At 36.8% G+C, this 22,830-nt stretch overlaps 1 protein-coding gene across 2 annotated transcripts; it reads right to left on the reverse strand.

The window, feature by feature from the left end:
• Positions 1-332: 332 nt before the first annotated feature.
• Positions 333-22,342, reverse strand: LOC129372184 (pikachurin). 2 transcript variants are annotated; one of them, XM_055049286.1, is made up of 25 exons: positions 21,772-22,342; positions 16,036-16,145; positions 15,007-15,093; positions 13,934-13,960; positions 13,696-13,813; positions 13,476-13,611; positions 9,673-9,839; positions 8,657-8,769; positions 8,231-8,478; positions 7,866-8,053; positions 7,134-7,234; positions 6,952-7,052; positions 6,711-6,855; positions 6,048-6,237; positions 5,430-5,555; positions 4,872-5,115; positions 4,688-4,799; positions 4,069-4,185; positions 2,976-3,156; positions 2,480-2,503; positions 2,215-2,293; positions 1,999-2,142; positions 1,407-1,490; positions 1,220-1,323; positions 333-1,117 (listed from the first exon to the last, which is right to left on the reverse strand). In XM_055049286.1, the coding sequence occupies exons 1-25, from the start codon at positions 21,875-21,877 to the stop codon at positions 966-968; spliced, it is 3,204 nt and encodes a 1,067-aa protein (XP_054905261.1). In that variant the 5' UTR covers positions 21,878-22,342; the 3' UTR covers positions 333-965. The 2 variants fall into 2 exon arrangements, with proteins under 2 accessions (XP_054905261.1, XP_054905262.1); XM_055049287.1 differs by lacking the exon at positions 2,480-2,503.
• Positions 22,343-22,830: the final 488 nt, after the last annotated feature.

The raw sequence follows: 22,830 nt of genomic DNA on the forward strand, positions 1-22,830 counted from the left end.
CCTGCAGAACCATCCATGTTCTGAATAATGTCTTAATGGGATTATAATCTAGAGTAAAAGGAGACTTAAGACATATTTTTTAAACCTAATGTTATTTTACAGGGTAAAAAAATATTCAGAACCTGTACAGATGACAACAAGAAAACATATTTGTTTACTGGTGAACATGTGATAGACATGAAAGGAATGTAAATTTAATGGGGTTTGTGTCAGATGACAGCAATCCTGTCTCTTTTTTAACCAAAATTGGCCCCGTGTCGAGATCAGAATGTCATGTGACCGAAACTAAAAGATAAAACTGAAGGATAAGAAAGTTGGACAAGGACATTAAACTGCTTCAGACAAATTAACCCTTTAGTTTAAAAACTAAACACTTAAAGTATACTAATATCACAAAATACTTTTCAAAATGTGTCCAACTAATGACAAAACAAAACATTAGACAAATCTCACACGAAAGACACAAATATCCTGAAGAAAACCGGTCGATGAAAACCAAGATTATCTGAAACGAAGATTATCTCCGCTGGTTGCTGAAGTTCATGGTGAATGAAGTTCCTTTGGTCCTTTCAGCAATCAAAGACAGGATTACAGTAAAAAGAAAAAGAGTACAGATATGGTTGGAATGTTCCCGTAAAAAAAGTTTTTAGTCTTTATTTACTTTAGTTTTAGCAAAGAACATAACCCATGATGCCTCTGTAGACAGTTCTTCCTCCAACCTCGGATCAAAGCTCGTTAAAACCAGAACATGCTTTTCAAAATTACAGCAAACTTTATTACTCTGCAAGTCAGAGAGATCATAAAAACATTCATGTGACAACACTTCTTGCCAGAGTGACTTCAGTACACACCCTATGATGCATTTAAAAATATTAACAATACAAAAAACACTTTAGTTTTTACTGACAAGTGAAATTCATGGTGACAAATCCAGCTGAAACTCTCCCCTTACGTGAAAAAATCCTCTAGTTGGAGCAGGTGTTAATGTTCTTGCCATCAGCTGCGTCCTCCACCAAAGCTAAGTGATAGTCAGTGGAAAGTGTAAAATGGGACACGCAGCCCACCAGTCCTCCCAGGTACTGCCTGTTTGTGTGAAGGGCGATCTCTCTCATGCCGCCTGCGGTTGAAGAAAATAAGATAAAGCAAACAAAAGAAAGGAATCTATGAAAAATACAGGAATCAACAACGTAGTGAGGCTGACAGGACATAAACCACCTACCAACATACAAGGGTCCATTTATATTGAGTTGTCTCATCTTGCCAGGTGACCTGCCTGTCTTTGCTCCGTAATCATCGACCGTCAGCTTCCCTGATTGGCCATCCCTGAAAAAGAGACAAACGTGCATTCAAGCAAAAGCTTACATCTTTGTGAAAAGCAGCTGCAATCAGTTTCTCTTAGAGCTTACCTGACGGCCTTGACTCTGTGCCACTTTCCATCACTAAACGTCCCGTTGACAACAATGTTAGCCATACCGCTGCCCAAGTTATAACTAGAACAGAAACGTGTATTGGTTTAATAGCTGGACAACTTATTATGACATGTGTTCATTGGTCATTTTCAAAGATCACTTTCCTTGACACTTTTAAGTCAATAGAATTATCACTTTTGCTTCCTATCGTTTCTGTTTTATAGGGATCAAATTTTTCTCTTCTGATGAAATCTGCCTTTCACAAGATACACCCTAAATTTCTCCACATTTGGCTAATGTGGAGAATTACTGTAAATAAGGCAACTTATTTCTGTGAATATTTCAGTACAATACACCAACAAAAGTGCATAATTGTGAATTACAAGGAACATGGCACATTGATTTAACTCTGATATCCCTACTTTAATAGTTGTGCAACTAGTTCCAACTTCAGATGTCTCTTAATTAGTAAATAAATCCCAAGTTTTTAATCTAATCCCACTGTAAATTAGGATTCTAGCATATAAACAAAACACATATAATTGGTTAATATTAACAAAATCAATTAAATTCTCAGGTATGGGGATACCTGAAAATCAGAGCCCCATCTTGAAGCCCCATGGAAATAAAGTCACTGTTGGGCCTCATTGGACTGTCTCCTCGCCAGAGTAACAAGCCGTCCTTGGCTGTGCTCTTAAAATGCATGAAAAGGTTTGTCCTGGACCCAGACACCCTGAAATAAGAAAAGAAAACTGAGAAGTGTAATTCTTTTTAAACCGGTGTTTAAATGTTTATTAATACCAACCTTTTCAGGATATCTCTGTTGTCATAGGTCAGATAGCTTCTGCCTATGAACTGGGGTATTTCTATGGCTTCAGTCACAGCTGCGTAGAGAGAGGAATGTAATAACTGCATATGAACACAAGGTGGCAGTATCTGGGTGCAACAAGCTAAACTAGATGACAAAATACTGCTGTCTACAATTTGAGTTATTAAACGGAGCAAATGACCATATATTAAAAATGTAGTAATATACTGTGTGCTTTTTGAATTTTCAGAAAATGACTTACTGTTCAAACAGTAATTCCCACACTCTGCTCAATGAAAGCATTAAAAACAAAGAAGGCATTTAAGAAAATTAGTTTACAAATAATTTTGCTTAATTACTTCTAAGTCTAAATATCATTGATATTGCAGATAAGAAAATGATAAAAACTTTACCTCATAAAGTATTGTCATCCTTTTTGTGAATTTGAATACTGACTTTTCCTACTTTTGGCTTTATTTTGTGCATTACATTTAATATTTACCAACTTGAGAACGTAATTTCTCTCAGTGATGTGATTAATATTTAAAGCGTGATGTTTTTATCAAAAGTCAAACAACTATAATCTTCCTCTCCTGTTAACATTTCAGAAGAGCGGATGTTGTCTGAGAAAGTGTGTGCCTCGTCTCGCGGGCTTTTAACTATGCATGAGTGTTTATGGACTAAAAACATCCAAGCAACCACAGTGGAAAGGAAGCAGCTCGTTCATGGATTATATAGCTTTCTTTCCTCCTTCTGACCTTTCTGACAATGCCTTCCATCGTACCCCAGAGGGCAGTCACACTCATAGTCATCCCACTTGGGCCTGCAGGTTCCTCCATTGGCACAAGGATTTTCCACACATGGATGTGCTGAGTTTGCAATATTTACACCGCCAGCAGAGGCAGCTGTGATTGGCATGGTGCGGTCATTGAGAATAAGCTGAGGAAATAAGAAAAAAAAACAGTAAGATGGAAAGAAAAAAAAAAAAGAAAACATGCACAAGATTTTAAGAAAATGAATGTTTAGAACACATGAAAATTAAAAATTGTTTGCAGAGGGCAGAAACAGATGTAGTTATGTTGTACAGTTGTAACTAGGAACTGAACCTCTGACTGTACACCCAAGCTTCTAACAGTGACTATTGCAAAAATGGAGAAAAAAAATGATTCCTTTATCATTTGTTATTCAATTCACTCATCTCATGCTTTATAAAACATACATTGTTTAACTTTACTGCATAGTTTCATCCACACATTAGTTATAGTTTCATAATATTACATTTTAACTTGTGGTTTACTATATACTTATATTTTCTTCTTCATACTAGAGGACTATACAGGAATCAAAAACATAAACAAATGTCCACCCTACCTGTCTGTATCCTCTACCCTGATGTTATGAACCAGATGGTCTCGCAGCCACCTTAGCAATTTGGATCCTATCAATTGTTTTAGATTCCCCCTCTCATAAAATTACTTATAAAAACACACTTGTTGGATTTTGTTGCTGCAAGTTGAGCCTTTTAGTCAGACATGTCATTGTGTTGCTCTTCCTTCACAATTATTGCATTTTCTCTTATTTTGTGTAAGGTTTTTGCTTCCAAATGTGGAGTAATTCAATTAGGAGTTCATCCCTGGAAGCATTGCTGCCTCATGATTTTTACAATTTTTACTTCCTCGTAATGGTACGGTTGCCAAGTTAGAAAAATTACAATTATATTGGAAAAATCATAGGTGAGTTATTTCATGCATACAGGATGCAATGATCCAAATGCTTCCGTATAAAAAAGTTTTCTATTACCTCATGTTTACTCTTACCTGCTGATATTAGCTACTGAACAGATGCACTCACCTTCTGAATGATCCCAGTGAAGGGCTTCATTACACCCGCTGTCCTCTTGGTTTTTTCATAGTCTGGCACCCCACCGAGATAGAGAGGCGAACTGCAGTTGATCTGAGTGAAAGCTCCCTGAGAAGGAAATATGAGAGATGGATGGATGGATGGATGGATGGATGGATGGATGATGGATGGATGGATGGATGGATGGATGGATGGATGGATGGATGGATGATGGATGGATGGATGGATGGATGGATGGATGGATGGATGGATGATGGATGGATGGATGGATGGATGGATGGAGGGACGCATGGATGGGAACAATCAGAAAATTATATAATAAAAAGAAACATTATAACTTTTTTGTTCAAAAGAACTCTAAACATCTCTAGTTTTGTGAAACATGTCAATTGTGCAGTTAAATTTCGCTTGAAATTATATAAATTAAATTAAACATTTTTTTTCCTTTTACTTTAGTTCAACCAGGAAGCTATTGATAACTGTCAATAGTGAGTGAAAATGTCAATATGAGTCATGCATTTAAAGACGGAAATTATGCTGTTTTGATTCTGTTACACATTTAAGTTAATAAAGCGAAGTTTGAAACCTCTATGATGAGTTTGAGAAATACCTCAGCAATTCCCTCCATCGGTTTTTGGTTGTCCACTTGCAGGATCCCACTTTTAGCAGTTCGAGATACTCTCAGCTCATGCCAGGAGTCCAGATTGATCTGCTCTTCACTCCTGCACCACAAATCACACACAAAGTCAGAAATCAGTCACAGCAGGTGGCAGAGGAGGTGATCAGTGTGTTACCTTATAACAGCTTCTCCAGAGCCACAGTCAAATCTGAACTCTAAGTATCTGTCCGCCAAGTTTATAGCAAGGAAGTCTCGGCTGCCTTCATCATCACTGTACAGCAGCACCCCGCTGGGCGCTGATGGCCAGAATGTCACCTCAAACTCCATGAAAGAGAGGTAACTCTGGGAGGACTGAGGCCACCGGATTACAGCGTATGAAAACACAGTTTCATTGAAGAGGGGAGAGGACAGAGAGAAACCTGAAGGATTGAACAAAGAACTTGAGAAAAGTAGAAGATTAGCAATAAACAGAAGTAAGCATCATCATATGTGAAAAGTGAATGGCAGGAAGAATTTAGGTGGGAAAGCAAAAATGTGGAAAACTGAATTATGGCAAAGCTCCTCTAACATGCAATCAATCACTTTTCAATCACGCTGGAAGTAATAATCTTCTAGCGAACTGAAGAGACACAACTCTCTTCAACTGCCTTTTTGTGATTAATTACCACAAAAACAAAAGTGGTTAAAAGTTATACCATATTCTTTATGGAAAGGGCAATGTTGTTTAACTCACTCTCTTCACAAAGAGCTCCCTTGAAGCCGAGAGGACAGAGGCAAATGTAGCCGTCAGCACGGTTTGCAAAGCAGACTCCACCGTTGGCACAGTGAACCATGTCACACACTCTGTCGCTGCACTCACCTTGCAAATAAGAACAAATTCAAAAAGTTCATCTGCACATTTAACCTGGAAAAAAACAAGTTTTTCTATTTCGGTGTGTTCAATACTGGAAATGCAAGAATACATTTTAAACTTATATTTTCTGATCTGTATATCGTTATATTTTATTTTTTATTTTAATAGGTTATTACATACATAAAAACTTGAAAAAAAAATCAACTAAGTAATAAAATCTATGTAGTTCAGTGTACAATTTTACTCAACTTTGATATATTATTTCTTTGAAGCAAAAATTTACTTTTTTTCTCAAAGGAACCTTGTTAATATATAGTGCAGGGTTTTTAATGATGATGCCATTCATTTTTAAACAAAACCTTTGTTTGAGTATATTCTATATGAAGTCACTGTTTAATGATAGGATTTCTGATCAGCTTCTGGAAAAAAGAAAAGTATATGAATCACGTTTTATATGAAGCATACAGAGAAAACACTTGAAAGCAATGCATCCCTCACCTATATCAGCTCCGCTAAGAGCTTTGCCCAGTGGCCATGGCCTGATGTCGGTAGCCTTGTTGTTGATAGTCAGGCTCTGAATGCAGCCCACAAAGCCACGATTTGTGCCTGTCGCCCTGACCAGCCAGTAAGAACTAGGAGATCCACCCACATACAGCGGCGAGCGAAAAGTAATCTTAGTGTATTGACCCTGAAGGAACAAGATTGAAAGAAAACAAAGTGTGCCTTGTCCTCTGTAACAGTAAAGACACATTAATTTTGAAGGCAAATCATCTAATATCTTTCTAATAATAAATGACTACCGTAGTATGTTGCTTTTATCTGTCCACCTTGTCTCATAGACTGGTAAAAGACACGATGGTAGTTGTAATTTATTGTGCATTTACTTATATAGATTGTGTCATTAAGATCCAATATTTCATCCATAAGGGAAAACTGTTTTGAGGTAAAATGTGGAGAGAAAACAGATACATATCTTATTTTAAATGTGTTGTAAAAGCTGTAAAAGCTACTTCACAACTATTTATGTTGGTCCATCACATTAAAATACCAATAATATACGTTGAAGTTATTTGTACTTGAAAAATTGTGAAACGCTATGAATGCTTTTGCAAGACATTGCAATATCGTTTCTGATGTTTAACGTTTAAAAGCTTTGGTTACCTGTGAGCGTCCAGATATGGGGTTGTCATTGTCCATACGGAGCCAACCACTCATGCCGTCTCTGAATACAGTGACGATGTGCCACTGCCCGAGAACAACAGCGCTCTCACTGATTATCTGGGCTGCTCCAGTGCCACAGTTGAACCTGAAGAGACAAATTTTGCACATTAGTTATTCTTGTTCCCATGAGGGAACAGAAAGATCGGAATGATGAAAAGTGATTTAAAGTGTGACGACTTACCTGTAGTGAAGTTTGCCTTGGACCAACACTAACGACATAAAATCTCCACGGCCATGTTCATTCTCTCCGCAGTAAAGCAACAAGCCGTCCTCAGAATCGGCCTTTCGAAGAGAAACAACATGTTTCAAACACATTTCTTGACTCAGAGAAAATAAATGTACGAAAAAAGCCAAATATCTTACCTTAAACTCTAATGTGATTTGAAAGGTCTGGTATGAATTTTTCAGGGGTTCAAAGGTCATGTGAGAGTAGCCATAAAACCTGGGAAAGTTCACTGTCACAGCTGAAGAATGATGATGAAATTTGTAAAAATGGATGGAAGACGAAAGGAAAACAACTCAAAGTGATTACAATAATAGGGCAAGTTGGCATATCAAGAGCTCACTACTGCGGTACTTTCATATCTTATTTTACATATTTAGGTATAAAATTAAGACATATAGAGTTAAACATAGGTATTTGGACACACTGTGAGTTGACTTTGTTGTCTTTAAGCCACTTTCTAATCAATTTGATGGCATAATTAAGTCCTTTGCCAATCTGGAAGATCTTTTTATGCTTTAAATTTCTTCCCTATGTCTTGAAATGTTGCTTCAATATGTCTATGTGTGTTCCTTCTCTATGATGTCATTAATTTTTTTAAATGCACCACTGTTTCTATTGCAAAAGACTCCTCCTGCACATGATGCCACCACCTCCGTTAACAAATCCAAATCATTTTGTTCTTCCTACCCAACAGGAAAGATTTAGTTAGTTTGTTGTCCGACAGTGAGATAAAATATTATGTCTTTTTCAACAGTGAATGTAAGTATTTGGGTTCAATATTCCTTAAACCAAAAGATAAGTAAAGATTTATTTCTCAGATAGATAGTACAAATGTAGCAAAGCAGGTATTACATCTTTCAGTTTCTTACCCTCAGAGCAAGAGTCTCCTCTATGCCCAAGGTTACAGTGGCAGCGTGATCCTCCGCTCTCGTAATCAGTGAGGCAGAAACTGTCAGGCGGACACACAGTATCACCACAAGTCATGTCGTAGACGCGAGGTATCTCACCCTGCCAGGGGGAGATGGTGTGGACGGAAGTGGTGGTGGCCAAAGGTAGGCTGATGTCAATTCAAATTTGAGAAAGAATACAAAGCATGGTTACTCCAGACTAAAAAAAAGTAGCTTCATTTCCAATTATTAAGGCACTTTTCCAGTTGCAACCTAAATTGTAAAAATGTTTTCCTGTTGTTTCAAATACAGGCTTCAAGTAATGCACTTTATATGAACCCATTTACCTGCTGGTGGTGGGCGGAGCAGTAGTGGTTGTGTCGTTAATACTACTGCGCACTGAAAGGTCTGTAAAAACCAGATCTGTGAAGTCTGAGAATATGGACGAGGGGGTCACATCAACTGGTTGATCGGTGACATTTGGAGGAACTTTGCTGTTCATGCGGTAAACAACATTTCGTCCAGATGGCGGACCAGGATGTGAACGGAGTTGGGACTTTCCGTTGTTCTCACCGATACCCGGGAATGGCTTCAGCTGGGGAATAATAAAAATATAAACAAGACGCCAAACTTTGCAGGTTCAGTCAGACATCTTTCTCCAACTTTTCAGTATTTTCAAATGAACTGTCCTTTCTTTGGACTTACTTTTGATTTTAAAAAGATAATAAAAAAAATTAATTGGATTTGAATTAACAATAATATGTAACACCTACCTCTTCGATAAAGACATCATAATCTGAATCATCAATATCAAATCCATCTTCATCTTTATACCTGGAATCAGTGTTATGGCGTCCCACATCCCCACTGCCCATTTCTAGTGAACCTGTCACAAAGATGAGGCATAGGAAATAACAAGAGCATTATATTTCAAAAACAATCAATAGAAACATAAACAAAAAGAAAGAAACCAAGAATCATGTAAATTTACTTTTTTTAAGGTAATTACCACAACCGGTTTTAAAGTTTTCCTTCTGACACTCAGCTCTTCAAAAGAAATGACTTAGAATACCACTGCCTCCATGCTGCTCAAATTATTCATTTATCTTAATTATTAGTGTTTTATGAATTTATCCTGAATGGTAAACAGTTTTCAGTGTGCACAGTAATTAAGTGTAGTGTACAGTTTAATGGAAAAGTCTTTTAATTATGAAATACAAAGGCTTATTTAAACACAAATCATCCTTCAAAGAGGAATGGATGTGGAGATTGAGTTGCTAATTGGTCAAATTACATTAAAACATGAAAAAGCAAGTGAGATAGACAGTTGTGCAACAGTTTGCACTGTTGCACTGTTTTTCTGGCAAAAACAGACAACTTCACATAAAGAGCACCAAGAAAAGTCAGTCACTCAGTCCCACCCCTGCTGCGCCTCCAGCAGTGACCCACTGTGTGCGTGTGTTCACGTTTCTGTTAACGTGAACGACAGTGAAGGGGTCTAGCATCACACACTTAATCCCGTCTGATGAGACAGGGACATAACCCGCTTTCACCCCCTGCTGAGAAACAATGCTTCTGTATCACTGAGTTTGAGTCAGTGTGTTTCTGTTTGACGCTCTAAATGGCTCATTTTGTCCCGCTTTATGTAGCTTTCATCTTTATGAAATGAACTCCAGGTAAGAAAACTGAGAAACTTCAAGGTGTTGTTAAAGCATCCTGATGTATAAGCTGATAGAGAATGAGGTATTTCAGCTACTGAAGTGACTGTGAGATCGACGTCTGGACTCACCAAGAGTTCGCACGGGGTTGTTGATGTGGCTGGGTGGGCTTACACCGTGTATGTTGACGGCTCTTACAACAAACTGGTACTCGGTTTCTGGTAGCAGTCCTTTTAAAACCATGGAGCTGGTCTCAATGGGCTCCCGTATATAAGTCCACTCTGTGTCCATTTCTGGCCTAGGACAGAAATAAAGATCGTTACATAAAAATAAGAGAGAACGCAAGAAAAAACATATAGCACCGAAATTAATACTTTACTTTTCCATTCGTTTGTGCATTTGATTTTTCAATATTCAACACATTTTATATTAGATTTACTGTTTTTATTCTGTGGACTGTAATGTTCTATATTTCATTTGCTGTTTTTCTCATTTTCATTCTGGCACACCTTTATTTTGCCCAGTTTGGAACAATAAAATTGTTTTCTATTCTATTGTCTTTTTATTTATAAAAAGATTTGATTAAAAAAAAAATAAAGGAAGAAATCATACATTTTCTTTTGTTTTTATTTGCTGTTTGACTAAAAAAATTATTAAGAAAAAAGTATTTAATATAAATCACTTATATTTTACTAAAATTAAATTGACCCGAGAGCTGGCACAGTTTCAATTCAATTCATCGTGGAAACAAAAATAGCAGGAAATTACTTGCATGAATAAATAAATAGCTTTTTATTGTTTCTTCATCTTCAGCGATAGCAAAACACTCAAGGCGACTCTTCAGCTGGGAGATGTAGAGAAGGATTTGCATCTAAGATGGCCCTTCTGAGTGAATACCAGCACATGCAAACCCAGACAGAGACACACATTCATGTCTGACTGTCACAGTAAAAGACCTTCTCTTTTTCGCTCTTTGTTTCTTTGCAGTCAAAAGCCAAAAGCTCTCCATTACAAACATCAGCACTGCAGTTTTACAGCACGTTTGACACCTTCACAGCCCTTTTTTATTTGTGATATTTTACCAAAAACACATTGCTTAAGTATATAAAAAAACACATTGTTCACCTACGGGTTGGGCTTTCATCAAAAAGACCCGAGTTACTCATTTGTGACCTCAAAGTCTCTGCAGACAGTCTAGACAGAGGAGCCTCTTTGTAGTGTATGTGTGTGTGTGTGTGCTAACAGAAAGAAAAAGAAATTCATTCTTTCTCATGTCCCCACTGACTCTTGTGTCAAAACACAAGTGGTTACACTGAACAGACCAGCAGAGATGCATACAAAAGAGAGCTGTATATTCAGAGTTATGCGTTTGAAGAACATGACAGATTTCCAGCCATTAATACACACTTATAACTAATTTGAAAAATTTGCCTCCAATGTTTACAATAATGCCCCATTAAATATATGTCATTTTAAGGGACCACCCACTTAATTTCGCTTACTCTTTACCCTTCCTCAGTTATTGGATTCAAGTTTGAACAAATCAATTGTGAAGATGTAAAAATTGAATGCCCCTTTCACCAGATATTTTTTGTCACATATATCTGGAATATAGAGATAACTACAGGTAGATTTTAAAGTATATCCAGAAACCATTTACAGTGCTTCACTTTTTCCACATTTTGTTATGTTTATTCCAAATTGTTTTAATCGATTTCTTCAAAATTCTACAAATACCAAATTATGACAATGTGGGGAACAGGTTTTGAGTGTTTTGTAAATTTACAGAAAATAGAAAAACAAGAGATCAGATTTACACATCTATTGACAGAAACTCAACCCCAAATGACCTTTGTTTACTGATAATTTGTCTAAATAGGTTATTTAGGATGTTCTCTTTATGTTTCTGTACAAATTTTGCCTAAACCGTCTCACCACTGGTGTTTGGTCAAATGGCTCTTGGGTTGCAGTGATACAGCTTGGTACAACTTTATCACTTCGGATATAAAAGCACAACGCCTCCTCCAGGTTAGACGGCCGGCCAGCGCTAGGAAGAGTTCTGCTGGTTCCTAATTTCTTCCATTCATGATTGATGAAGGTCACTGAGCTCAGTGGGACCGTCACAGCAGCAGAAATGTTTTTGGATCCTTCCTTAGATCTGTACTTCAACAATCTCAGAGACAATCCTGTCTGATGTAAATAGTGGAACCTTAATTTGACAGGTGCGTACCTTTCCATATGAAGTCCAATTCACTTTATTTCCTACAGGTGAACTAAGTCAAACCTGTAGAAACATCTCTAAGATGATCAGTGGAAACTGCTCAGTTTTTTAACCTTTTGTCAAAAGCTGGTAATACTGATATAAGTGTGATTTCTTGGTTTTCTATTTGTAATAAATTCACAGAACACTTTTTTCCTCCACATCGTTACGATGGGATATTTGTGTGTAGAATTCTGAGGAAAGATATTAACTTAATATAATTTGAAATGAGACTTTATTTTACAAAAATCAAAGTGCTATGAATACTTTCCAGTTGCTCTGTAACAAAAGTCATTTTGTAAAATGCACTTATTCACATCTTGTCCAAGGCTTGGATTAAAAGAATCTAAGACGTGATTAGAAGTCTTAGTTTTACATCACTAGACTCATAAAGCAGAGGGCATTGCAAGCCTCATTTACCAACAATAAGACTAAGTAATAAAACGTACAACATGAACAACTAAAACACTGATTGTCTAACAAAGACTTGCAGGCTGTTTGAGCCAAAAAAGGAGGCTTTTGGATGACCATCGACAATGTCAGACATCTATGTGGTGAGTCATTACTATGTTAGATCTCACTCCACCACAACAGATTATTTACAGTGCAGTGGGCTGAAGGACGCTCTGCACACTCACAGCCTTATTGTGTGTGCAGTGGGAGCTGGGGGAAAACAACATTTGTGAAGTTTATTAGATGAAGAAGGAACTCACGGTGATAACATGAATGCCGACAGAAGAAGAGAATCAAATAATAAGCAAAAGGTTTTTTTTGCCACATTAACTGGGTATAGAGGAGCTAATGATAGAAGTGCTATCATTAGCTTGAATACATGCTTAACGTAATCACTTGAACTTTGCATTCAGAGTGATGTCATGATAGAGAATTGCTGATTGGAGAAGGCACACCATCTTGTGAGGATTGTTCTCTAATATTTTTCTCCATTTTCAATGTTTTTCTTTGACAGAAACCAACTGGAGAGCTCTTCCCCGTCAAAGAAATTCAGGATTCTTGCAGCTAATTTAAATTCCATTCTAGCTAAACATTTCCACACAGTTTGGAGCAGCATTTAAATTATAAACACTATGCAAACTGAGATTAATGCTGTATTGTTCTGTTTTCAATGTTTTTTTTGTATTCTGGAGTCTGTGTTCCTGGATTGATGGAGCACCCAGCATGATAAAGAGCAACTATTATTTATTAAGGTATAGATTTAGACAATTATTGGAATGTACATTAGAAACTTCTAGAGCTGCAAAATAGGGTTTGAATGAAAGTCTGTCAGTCATGTCTGATTTTGAAACTTTTTACAAATCCTTGTGCAAGATGGCAAAATGTTGTGATGAATTCAATAAACGTAATGTACGGTTCAAGGACCAGGTTTTTATAAGGTAGCTCTTTGAACAGTCCACTTTTATCCAGAGACAGGACAGCTCTTAAATTGGGAAAATGAAGACATTTTTTCCCTCTCGTTTCTGTAAAATCCACAGCCAGAAAAGCTCACATAGTAATACTTTTATTTCTATTCTGTCAAGGCTTTCTCTGTATTTCATCCATACATAGAGGAAAGTGTTCATACTGAGAATGATGACTTCTCCTTGTCAGTGTGCAAAGATGTATTTAATGTGTCTGAAATTTTTATCAACTGCAAATGTTGAATGAGTCATGACTGACCTAATGTAAGCCACCAGAAAGTGAAGAACAGGGGAGCTTCCTTGACTCTCTCCTTCCTGCCACGATAAAGCCAACTCTGTGTCCGATACAGCCATGACGATTGGCTGAGTAGGAGGTGATGGAGGCATGCACATCTCTGTAGGCAGAAAACCAAATTAAATTTAGTTAATTCACGATTTAGGCTACTTTATTGGAAACTATTCCTCTCACATATTCTTACCATGTGAAGCAGTACTGATGTCTCTGGGCATGCTGGGTCGACCCTCCCCGGCCCAACCGTACGCTCCAACACTGACTCTGTACTTAGAGTTCATCTTTAGGTTGCCAATGTTTACATCCTACAGAGCACATTCACAAAAAATATCGGATACTTTATTGAAAGACAGTGAAAGTGGGTTAAAGGAGTTGTGAGACAAAGAAGTTGGGGGAGAAGAACAAATGTGCTCAATTTTACTTACAAAGCTGGCTTGTCCATCAAATTGCCCCTGTTAAAAAAACACAGATTTATTCAATAATATGAGAATGTACTGTAACATTAAGAAAACTAAAATATGACACCAAAATAAAAATGTACTGCTCAGTGGGTTTTGAAGATTTGATCAGACAATAATATTAATAGTCAGACTAACCAACAGTTGATAATTATCTATCAGTTTTAACTTATCACTGTAAAAATAACAAGTGTAATGTGATTTTTAATTTTTGTAATAGGTTATGCCTATTGCTCAGGTGTGTATGTGACTGTATGTTTGGACCGAATCCACTTCCAGGTTTGGATGTTTGTTTTGAGTTGTTGTTCTGCTAAAAGATGAGCCTTTGCCCCAGTCTCAAGTTTTTTTTCTACTCTAAAAGGGTTTCTTTCAACATTATATATTTAGAACCACTGCCTTGTATTTAACGCCAGACCAACGGTATTTCATTACAGAGCTGGTGTGAATAGCAGAAAGTGTGTCATCCAGTCTTTATATTCGTGAAGGCAAGACTTGAAGAGCAACACTGAAAGTCTTCCTCTCATCTGATTTTACCTCCTGAATTTCTGATATCTGGAGGTTATCATGAACTTATTAAATCCTTCTATGTTTAGTTCCCTTCCTTGCAATTCTCGTCAGTTTAAGACACCAGCTATATCCTGGTAGGTTTGCAGTCATTTCACACTTTTTAAGTTTGTCTTAAATGGATTTGACAGGGTTCTGTAAGATGTTCAAAGATTGACATATTGCTTTATACTTTGGCCCAGATGCACAACACACATTTTGATTTCTCCTTCCAAACCTTTTTTAAACCCATGTATAATTTTTCTTTCCCTTTGCAGTCATGCACTACTGTGTGCATGACTATAAAATACTCTGAAGTTTTTAGCTGTAACTTCACAAAATATGAAAACATTTAAGAGATACAAACTGCTGTGTTTTTGCTTGTTGCAATTAAGAAAACATTTATTTATGTATTTATTCCGATGCAAAACCAAAGCAGAAAGAGCTGAATAGTTTTCTTACTGCCAGATAGCAAATACTTTCATGTGTATACTCACAGTGGTTAGCATGTCCAAACTTAGCGGAACCTCCATGATGGATGTCGTACTAATTGGGCGGCCATTCCTCATCTCTGTGTAAAAGACCTGAATAGTACACATACAGATATGAATTATTATTATTTAGTTTTTGCAATATTAGGACAGAACAGCAACAATTTATTTATGGCAAACCAGAAGAATAAAAAGAAACAGGACTTTTATTGAACTTACAAAGCAACACACTTGCTTCTCTGTAAGTTCTTGGGAAGCCAGTGCCCTGACTAATCCTCTTAGTGCAGACATATGGCCAAAGATGGAGCCCCCACAGTTACACTTATCCACAATTTCTTAATGGTTGAATCAAAGAAGGAAGAAAAAAACTTCTGGTGTGTTATGTAAGGCTCAGACACATGGCCAGCATTGAAAGGGTGCATCATAGAAAAGAAACCATCCAACAAATATTGGATGTACACTTTACATTCTCTTTCTAACTCTTATACAAAATAGGCACCATGTAGGTTTAAATAAGATTTTTTTTAAAAAGATAATCCTACTTATGTATTTATGTTTATGTATGTTTGTATCTTATTTGACATCACCTTCCAGAGCAACCTAAATAATATACATTTGGCAACGAAAGGGTTCAATTCAAACTCATGGAAGATAAAAATAACTTGTCCTTTTTCCTCATGGCCATCTTCCTGGACACATGGTTTTATGGGCACTTTAGAGCGAAGAGAAGAGTGTGTCAGCCATGCAGGAAGAAATGAGCAGGCACTCAAGAAAAAAACTGTGGAAATTTGATTTATTTTCCATCTCGAAAACCTTTGGGAGATTTCAAAAGGTGTTTCTGCTTTTTTTAATGTTTTTTTGAAGATACTCTACTTAGTAGAAGGACTTTCAAAATGAGATCACCAAAGGATGGCAGATAGATAAAAACAATCAGAAATTATTTCTAAATGATCATTGCACACATTAAGTATTTAAAATGTGGACAATTAACAAAGTGTTGCATTAAACGTTTATGTAGAATCTGTTTGCACTTACCTTGTATCCAGTGATTGTGCTGACATGTCTGCGGGGCATTTTCCATCGCACACTGAAGGCGCTACAATTGAGAGTCTCCAGCTGGATGTCTAATGGAGGACTCAGACGATCTGGTTTGTACAAACATAAACATGGACATAATCAGTGAGGAAAACAACAAGATACAGCTGGGGAGAGAACATGCTTTACTAGGACAAGGCTTTCAAGAACTGTTGCGGACACATTCTGACTGTCCAAGACTTCATTTTATTTATTTGTATGTTTTCAAATTGATTTCTAATGGAATTATTTCTATAAATGAAACCTAAACTGCTTGAAACACAAGCTTAACAATATTCATCTCTGTCTACATTTACAAAGGTGGCTCTAAAAAATCGGTCAGACGGGGAAAAAATAGAACCACATAAAAACCATAACCTTTCATGATTGTAAGCAAAGACACATTTATTTTTGACATTTTGTCTTTGTAAAACCTAAATAAATCTTTTATGTTTTTGGCGTTAGATTCTCTGCCTGAAAAATGCTTTCGACTTTATACAAATTGGGGATAATAATCAAGATGGAGAATGAGTTTCATTAAGCTGAGGTAAAAAGATAGACATATAAAAGTTCATGTTTAAGGTTTTAACTCACTTTTACATCTGAGCATAAGAATAAAGGTCGTGAAACAGATGATGGTATTGCATAATCATCTAATAAAGCTAAAAGAATCAGGTCCAGGTTGTTTTGATTCTTGATGAGGGAATAACATAATAACATGATATGACTGAAAAAAGTCTATTTTACATAATACTGTCCCTTTAACTGAAGTTAAATTAAATTTTGTTCGTCCAAGCTACACCTGATTCCTGAGAAACAAAGAAAAAAATAAATCTCCCCTCTTTTTATGTAACTGGGATAATTTAATTGATAGTAAATAATTAATCATTTAGATTGATTTTTGACAGATTATTTGGTTTATTATCAGTAGGAAACTGGTCTTAGAAAATCACAGTTGTTTGCTGCTTTTATTCTTTCACATGTTTTTTTTCTTATCTGCAGCTCTTGAGTAAACTTAAAGTCCTTTGGAAAAAAATCACTTAGCTCAAGAGACTGGCTAGAAAAATGCATATTGGTTTTAATAAGCAATCCTTAAAGCTTGTTGGAAAGTTAAGCACATAATTGACATTTGAAGAACATGTGGGAACACTGAATTTTACATAATAAGCTGAATAATATGGTCATGCTTGTTGATTTATCTTTGAAAGGTTGGAGGGATGACCTGAAGAATTGGACTCTAATAAGGCACTAGTGGCCTTTCTTTTTCAGTATGCAGACAGGAAATAGGCAGCGAGAGAAGGGGGGAAGACATCCAGAAAATATCCTGAGGTCAGGAATCAAACCCCGGACAGCTGCGTCGAGCGCTAATAGCCTCGACGCAGTTCTACCTCTACACCATATCACACCCCCATACCAGCATATTCGTTTCCCTTGCTAACTGCACAGTTATAAACAAGAGCAGAGGTAAAAATGTAATATAATACAATATTGATTTGGTGCTTTTAAATTGCTGAGAACTCAAGAGTTGTGTAGCTGAATATTTTTGAATTGGTCATTTTCTGTTGCAGACTGCAAATGCTGTTGGAATGGAAAGACTTGGATGTTATGCACTAATGTATTATCAGCAATCATAAAGGGACATCACCTGCACCATGTTAGTCTTTATTCTAAAACCTAGAGTCAAAACAGTGTTTGTTTGATTTCTCATCTGTTTATAATCATTGGAAAATAACCAACCAATTGAAGAAACACTGACGAGGTGAAACTACGGGTCAAGCATCATCAATTTAAATCTGTACAAGCAGTCATAACCTGACACATCCAAATATGTTCATAGATGTAACTTAAAACATCTGCGAACATGTTTTAGATGTAAGTGTAAATGAGTATTTTATTTAGGAGCTGCACCTCCAAAGACCTAATTATCTCTGTGGACCAGCCTAAACCTTGGAACAGCCAAAAAGAAGCAATTATCAGATCTAAGGGACTCAGAGGGCACATATGAATGCAAGAGGGCAGACAAATACCCTGGAGCGAGTGATTTTAGTGCCTTGTAGGTCAAAGATAAAACTTTAAAGGTAATTATAAAGTGAAGAGTAAACCAGTGAAGAGAAGCAAGAACAGCATGTTCATGTTTGGGTGTCAGGTCAAAGGACAAGCTGCAGCCATGCACGGTAGATCTCACTAACGCCAATGTATAAAAGAGTTTATATATCTGTTGGGTTGTAATAAATGTTTTTAAAAGATAAAAATGATTTTGATATAGATAAAAGCAAGTTTAATACAAATATGCGTGTGAATCGCAAATAATCTTCAGATATTAGCATGCCACTCATTTAAGAAGGATTGGTACTTCCATTAGATGAACTTTATATATGTCTGTTTCCCCAAACACAGAAAGAAGAAAGGTCAAATCAGTCAAGATTTCACAAGACTTCACAGATATTGATTTTGTTTTTTTTAATCAGCAGATGTTACATCTAGTAGTACTCTGCGAGACTTGAGACATGGCCTCTTGTCTTATCAAGAAGATAATCTCAGAATCACCGCTGGTCTGACTTTGCCAAGTGCCCTTCTAAATCCTTTGAGGCCACTGTCCACTTCAAACATGACAGAGACAGTTGAATGAATATTTTCCTGGCCTCTCATCTTGTCAACCTGATCTGTTTTTCCCTGATTAAATATTGCCTAGAATTGAGATTTTTCCGACTCAAATTAACCAGAAGAAACTGAAAATTATTTCAATGCAAATTCCATTTTGATTCTCATGCAATTTTTCTTTTTTAAATTCAAATTGCAAATATAAGAAAATTCATTTAGATGTCAAGATTAATCCCCACATTTATGAACAAGTAATAAATATGTTTAATATTTTACAGTTTTATCAGATTTCTTTTTCTTTCTCTTTAATATCATGTCTAAGAAAATCAGAGAAAGGCAGCTGCCTTTGTTAGATAAATTATAGGTCACATGTCTAAACTGTACCTTTGTCCCAAACACAGCAGATTAAACCCCAGAAAGAAAAAAAAAATTAAGATCATCCAGAATGAGTTTGAGAGTAAGAGAGGAATGTTTTGGTTTTCCTTTCAGGAACATGGATGAATGGACGGACGGATGGACGGATGGATGACTTATTCACATTCATAAATCCTGATCTCAGGAAAAACTAGACCTTCTAAATGTCTTGTTCTATCTGATTAAATTCTGTATCTTTGATAAAAATGAATTCATTTTTATTCGGTATGAGGATGCAACCAAACAGTAGGTGATTTTGGAAATGAAAAATTTTGATTCCTTGTCGTTTATTAATCAGGCAACCTCAAAACTCAACACAGCTTTTATGTGTTCGACAGTAATCTTATACTAAAAACAAAGCTGGAGGGTAAATAATTTGCTTCCATATCTCCATCTTAAGATTTACTTCCCAGATTTTTGTCCCCCAAAAGAAAATGATCAGTGAGCTGCAAGCAGCTGTCTTCCTTTAAATAACAAAATGGGGCGAGTTTGAAGGTACGAAAACAATACGCTGAGCTTTAACAATAGTAACTGGTTTTGTCTTGATTAAAGTTTAATTGTGTTTCACCAAACAAAAGTTCAAGTGCGGGAAGTGGTTGTGGAGGGTTCATTAAAATGCATGGTTCTCTTATCGACTTCATAATGCTAGATATGCATAACAATAAGAGTAAAAAAAAGCGAAGCTTCTGAATTATTCCATCAATAATTTAACTGTCTATTCAAACGGGGGAATGAAGCTGTCAAGGAATTAAAAAGAAAGACCACCTCAGGGGTGGAGCTTCATTCAATTTTAACCCCTTTCTGAAACCACCAGCTTTTTTGTCAAAGGCTGATGTGATGCATGTGGACACTGAGCCCTGCTGACATTCTACCCTCCGTGAAAACAAGCTCTGAGAGACATCAAGACAGAAAAAAACAACAAGTACAAATGTCACTGGCAGTCATAAAATGCAGAGCTACATCAGCCCTGTGCATGTTTGGCAGTCAAAGCTGTGACTCGGGCACTGTGCAGACAGACAGACGTAAAAGTCAACCCACATTGGCCTGAGGGGTCTGAGAGTGAAAAAAAGTCAGTGGTCATGGGGAATGACAGTGAGGGAAAGAGGAAGTGATGGAAAGAGAAGTAAAGGAAGTGGGACAAAGAAACAAAGAAGAAACGGATACAAAGAGGGTGTGACTGAAGAGAAATCTAAGGATTTCAGCTAAGATGTACACAGTAGCGTAAAAAATGGACAGACAAAAGGTTAGCATTAACCTTTAACCAAAACTTATCTACTTATCTTTAGGTCTTTACCTTTAAAAGCATTTATACTGTTTCTTGCAAAATTATTTGTAAAATAGTCAAATTGAAGTTGAACTATACATACACTAAAAATCTAGCAATGTAGAAATCAGATGACATGGTGTTGAGAAAAAAAATCACTTAACTCAAGAGCTTGGCTGAAATAAAAAATGTCATTTATTTTTATTTTAAACAACACCGTATCAAGGTGCTGATGATAGGAATATCTGTCATTGTTCAGTGCACAAGTCACCTTGTGACTTCTTTTCTTTTAGTGTCCGACTTTTAGCTGTTTGTTCAACAAGGGAATTTGAAAAAAATAAATTGTGAGAAACTGCAGAATAGCAGCGGCTAGGGGGGCAACATTCAGGCTTCTTCCTGCAGAGAGAAACACGTGATGCTGCTCCAGGGAGTTCACTGAAACACAGTTTAAACACAGTTTCAGTGAACTCCCTGGATTTGTTTTGTGGATTTATTTCTGTTTTGAGTCTGATCTTTATCAAGTGTAAGAAGTGATTGGGTTGTAGTTAGACTGAGGGCTTCTGATTGATCCCCTAATAATAGTTCATCTCTTCACCCCTTTGATCTTTCTCATCTTAAAATTACAATCATTGTTTTCCTGAATAATATATACACACATGCTCCCCCTAAAGAACTGTCTTTGGCAGACCAGGTAAGTGTTCTCTGGATAAAAATCTTTATTCTGCAACACTTTTGGCATATTTTAACTAAGAATAGTTGCTGTTTTTGTTTTTACAGTTTCTCTGAAATCCATTCTTGATTGCAAGCAAAAGAAACACATTTTCTAACTTCATCTTTTAATTAAAAAGCTGAAACACAAAACCAGGGAAAAAAACTATGTTTATCAATCTGCATAGAAATGGTTGCATTTAAATTTCTTCTCAGTAAACTGGACTGAAAAAGAACATAAGCCAAAAAAAAAACGTATTAAATGACAATGACATAATTGAACCTAATTTTGCTTAAAAAAATAATAAATAGGCCTAAATAAATAAATAAAAAAATGCAGTTTTGTTCTGTGGAAGGAAGTGGTCTTTGTTTTGAATAGAGAATGTACCAAGTTGTGTTTTGGTGTCTTTGAACACACATAAAACGATTTAAAGATTAACAAATTGTTTTGATTTAGGCCTATATATTGTGATGGGGGTTTTTTTGTTGTTGTTGTTGTTTTTTTCTGAACAGTGGTCCTTCGGTTTTCTGCAATATCATGAATAAAAGGTGAAAACATTAAAAAATTCAGCCGGTGGCACAAAGAAAAAGTGCATGCTCAACCATCATCCTCACATTGCCATGCATGTCACAAGTTTATTTCATTGTTATACTCGTTGGAATAACATTTCATGTTCCCAGTCCAACTAGTTTGTGGAAGCTGAACTCACCACTTCTCCGCGCATTTGATCTTCTGGCACCAAAGCAAACGCTGGCAGAGCAGACAGCAAAGAAAAGTAAACATAGCAGACGCTTCTCTTTACATGTAAGATCCATAATTTCACTTGGTCAAATCCACATTTTAGGACATATCCGAAAGCGCAACTTTATCAATAAGTAGATGCTCAGCTGGTGGGGAAGCTGTCTCAAATGAAAGCTCGTCTCTCTTCCAAATTTGGAGACAAACGCCCTCCAAAGACGCACGGGATCTGTCCGTGGGGGAAAGGGCAGCTACGCTTTGACACTGATAAGATTACAGTCTGCAAAAGATCAGTGGGGTGGGTCATGAACGGACGAGCAGCCGAGTGACCGAGCCCCGGAGATGCGCTCTGACAGACGATGGACGACAACCCCGCCGTTAATTCGTCCTCACAAACACCGATGAATGGTGGCCACGGTCATTTTTACGCAGGATCGATGTCGTGCCACGCTCCGATTCGCCTCTTAGACAGCAGATGAGCCTCACAACCAAGTGCGAGGAACGTGGGGCCATTTAGAGCTAAGAGGATAATAAGCGTCTAATCCGCGCACTGGACACAGATGGAGAGCATGTCTTGGCGCAGAAGCAGGGGGAGACGCTCAAACAACAGACTCTGAATATTAATGTTGTGCGTGCGGGACAGCGATTGTTGTAATCACTTGGCAGGAGTGAGATCTGAAAAGTTTGTGCTTCTGCGAAATTCTGTTATGAGAAAGAGCATTATTTGGATAAGATCCTACATACATGAGCTACAATTTTTTTTTAAATGAGGTGGACCATCAGCTCAAATTTCGCTTTTGTCAGTTGGTTGAGCATAATGTAACTTTGCATAATAATTGGCCTGAAGGAGCTGGATTATTTCACCTATTGTTACTGACACAGTAGGCTACCGTTCTAAAACCCCAGTCATTGGCTAATATGTATAACAGCCTGAATTAGAATAAAAAATTTACATTTTTGACAAAAATTTTATGTCAAGCATAATTATTGTCATTATTGAATGTCATGTGTAATTGTTATTAATGTAATT

Source organism: Poeciliopsis prolifica, unplaced genomic scaffold (assembly GCF_027474105.1).
Source record: "Poeciliopsis prolifica strain line A6 unplaced genomic scaffold, Auburn_PproV2 SCAFFOLD028, whole genome shotgun sequence".
Classification (NCBI taxonomy): Eukaryota; Metazoa; Chordata; class Actinopteri; order Cyprinodontiformes; family Poeciliidae; genus Poeciliopsis; species Poeciliopsis prolifica.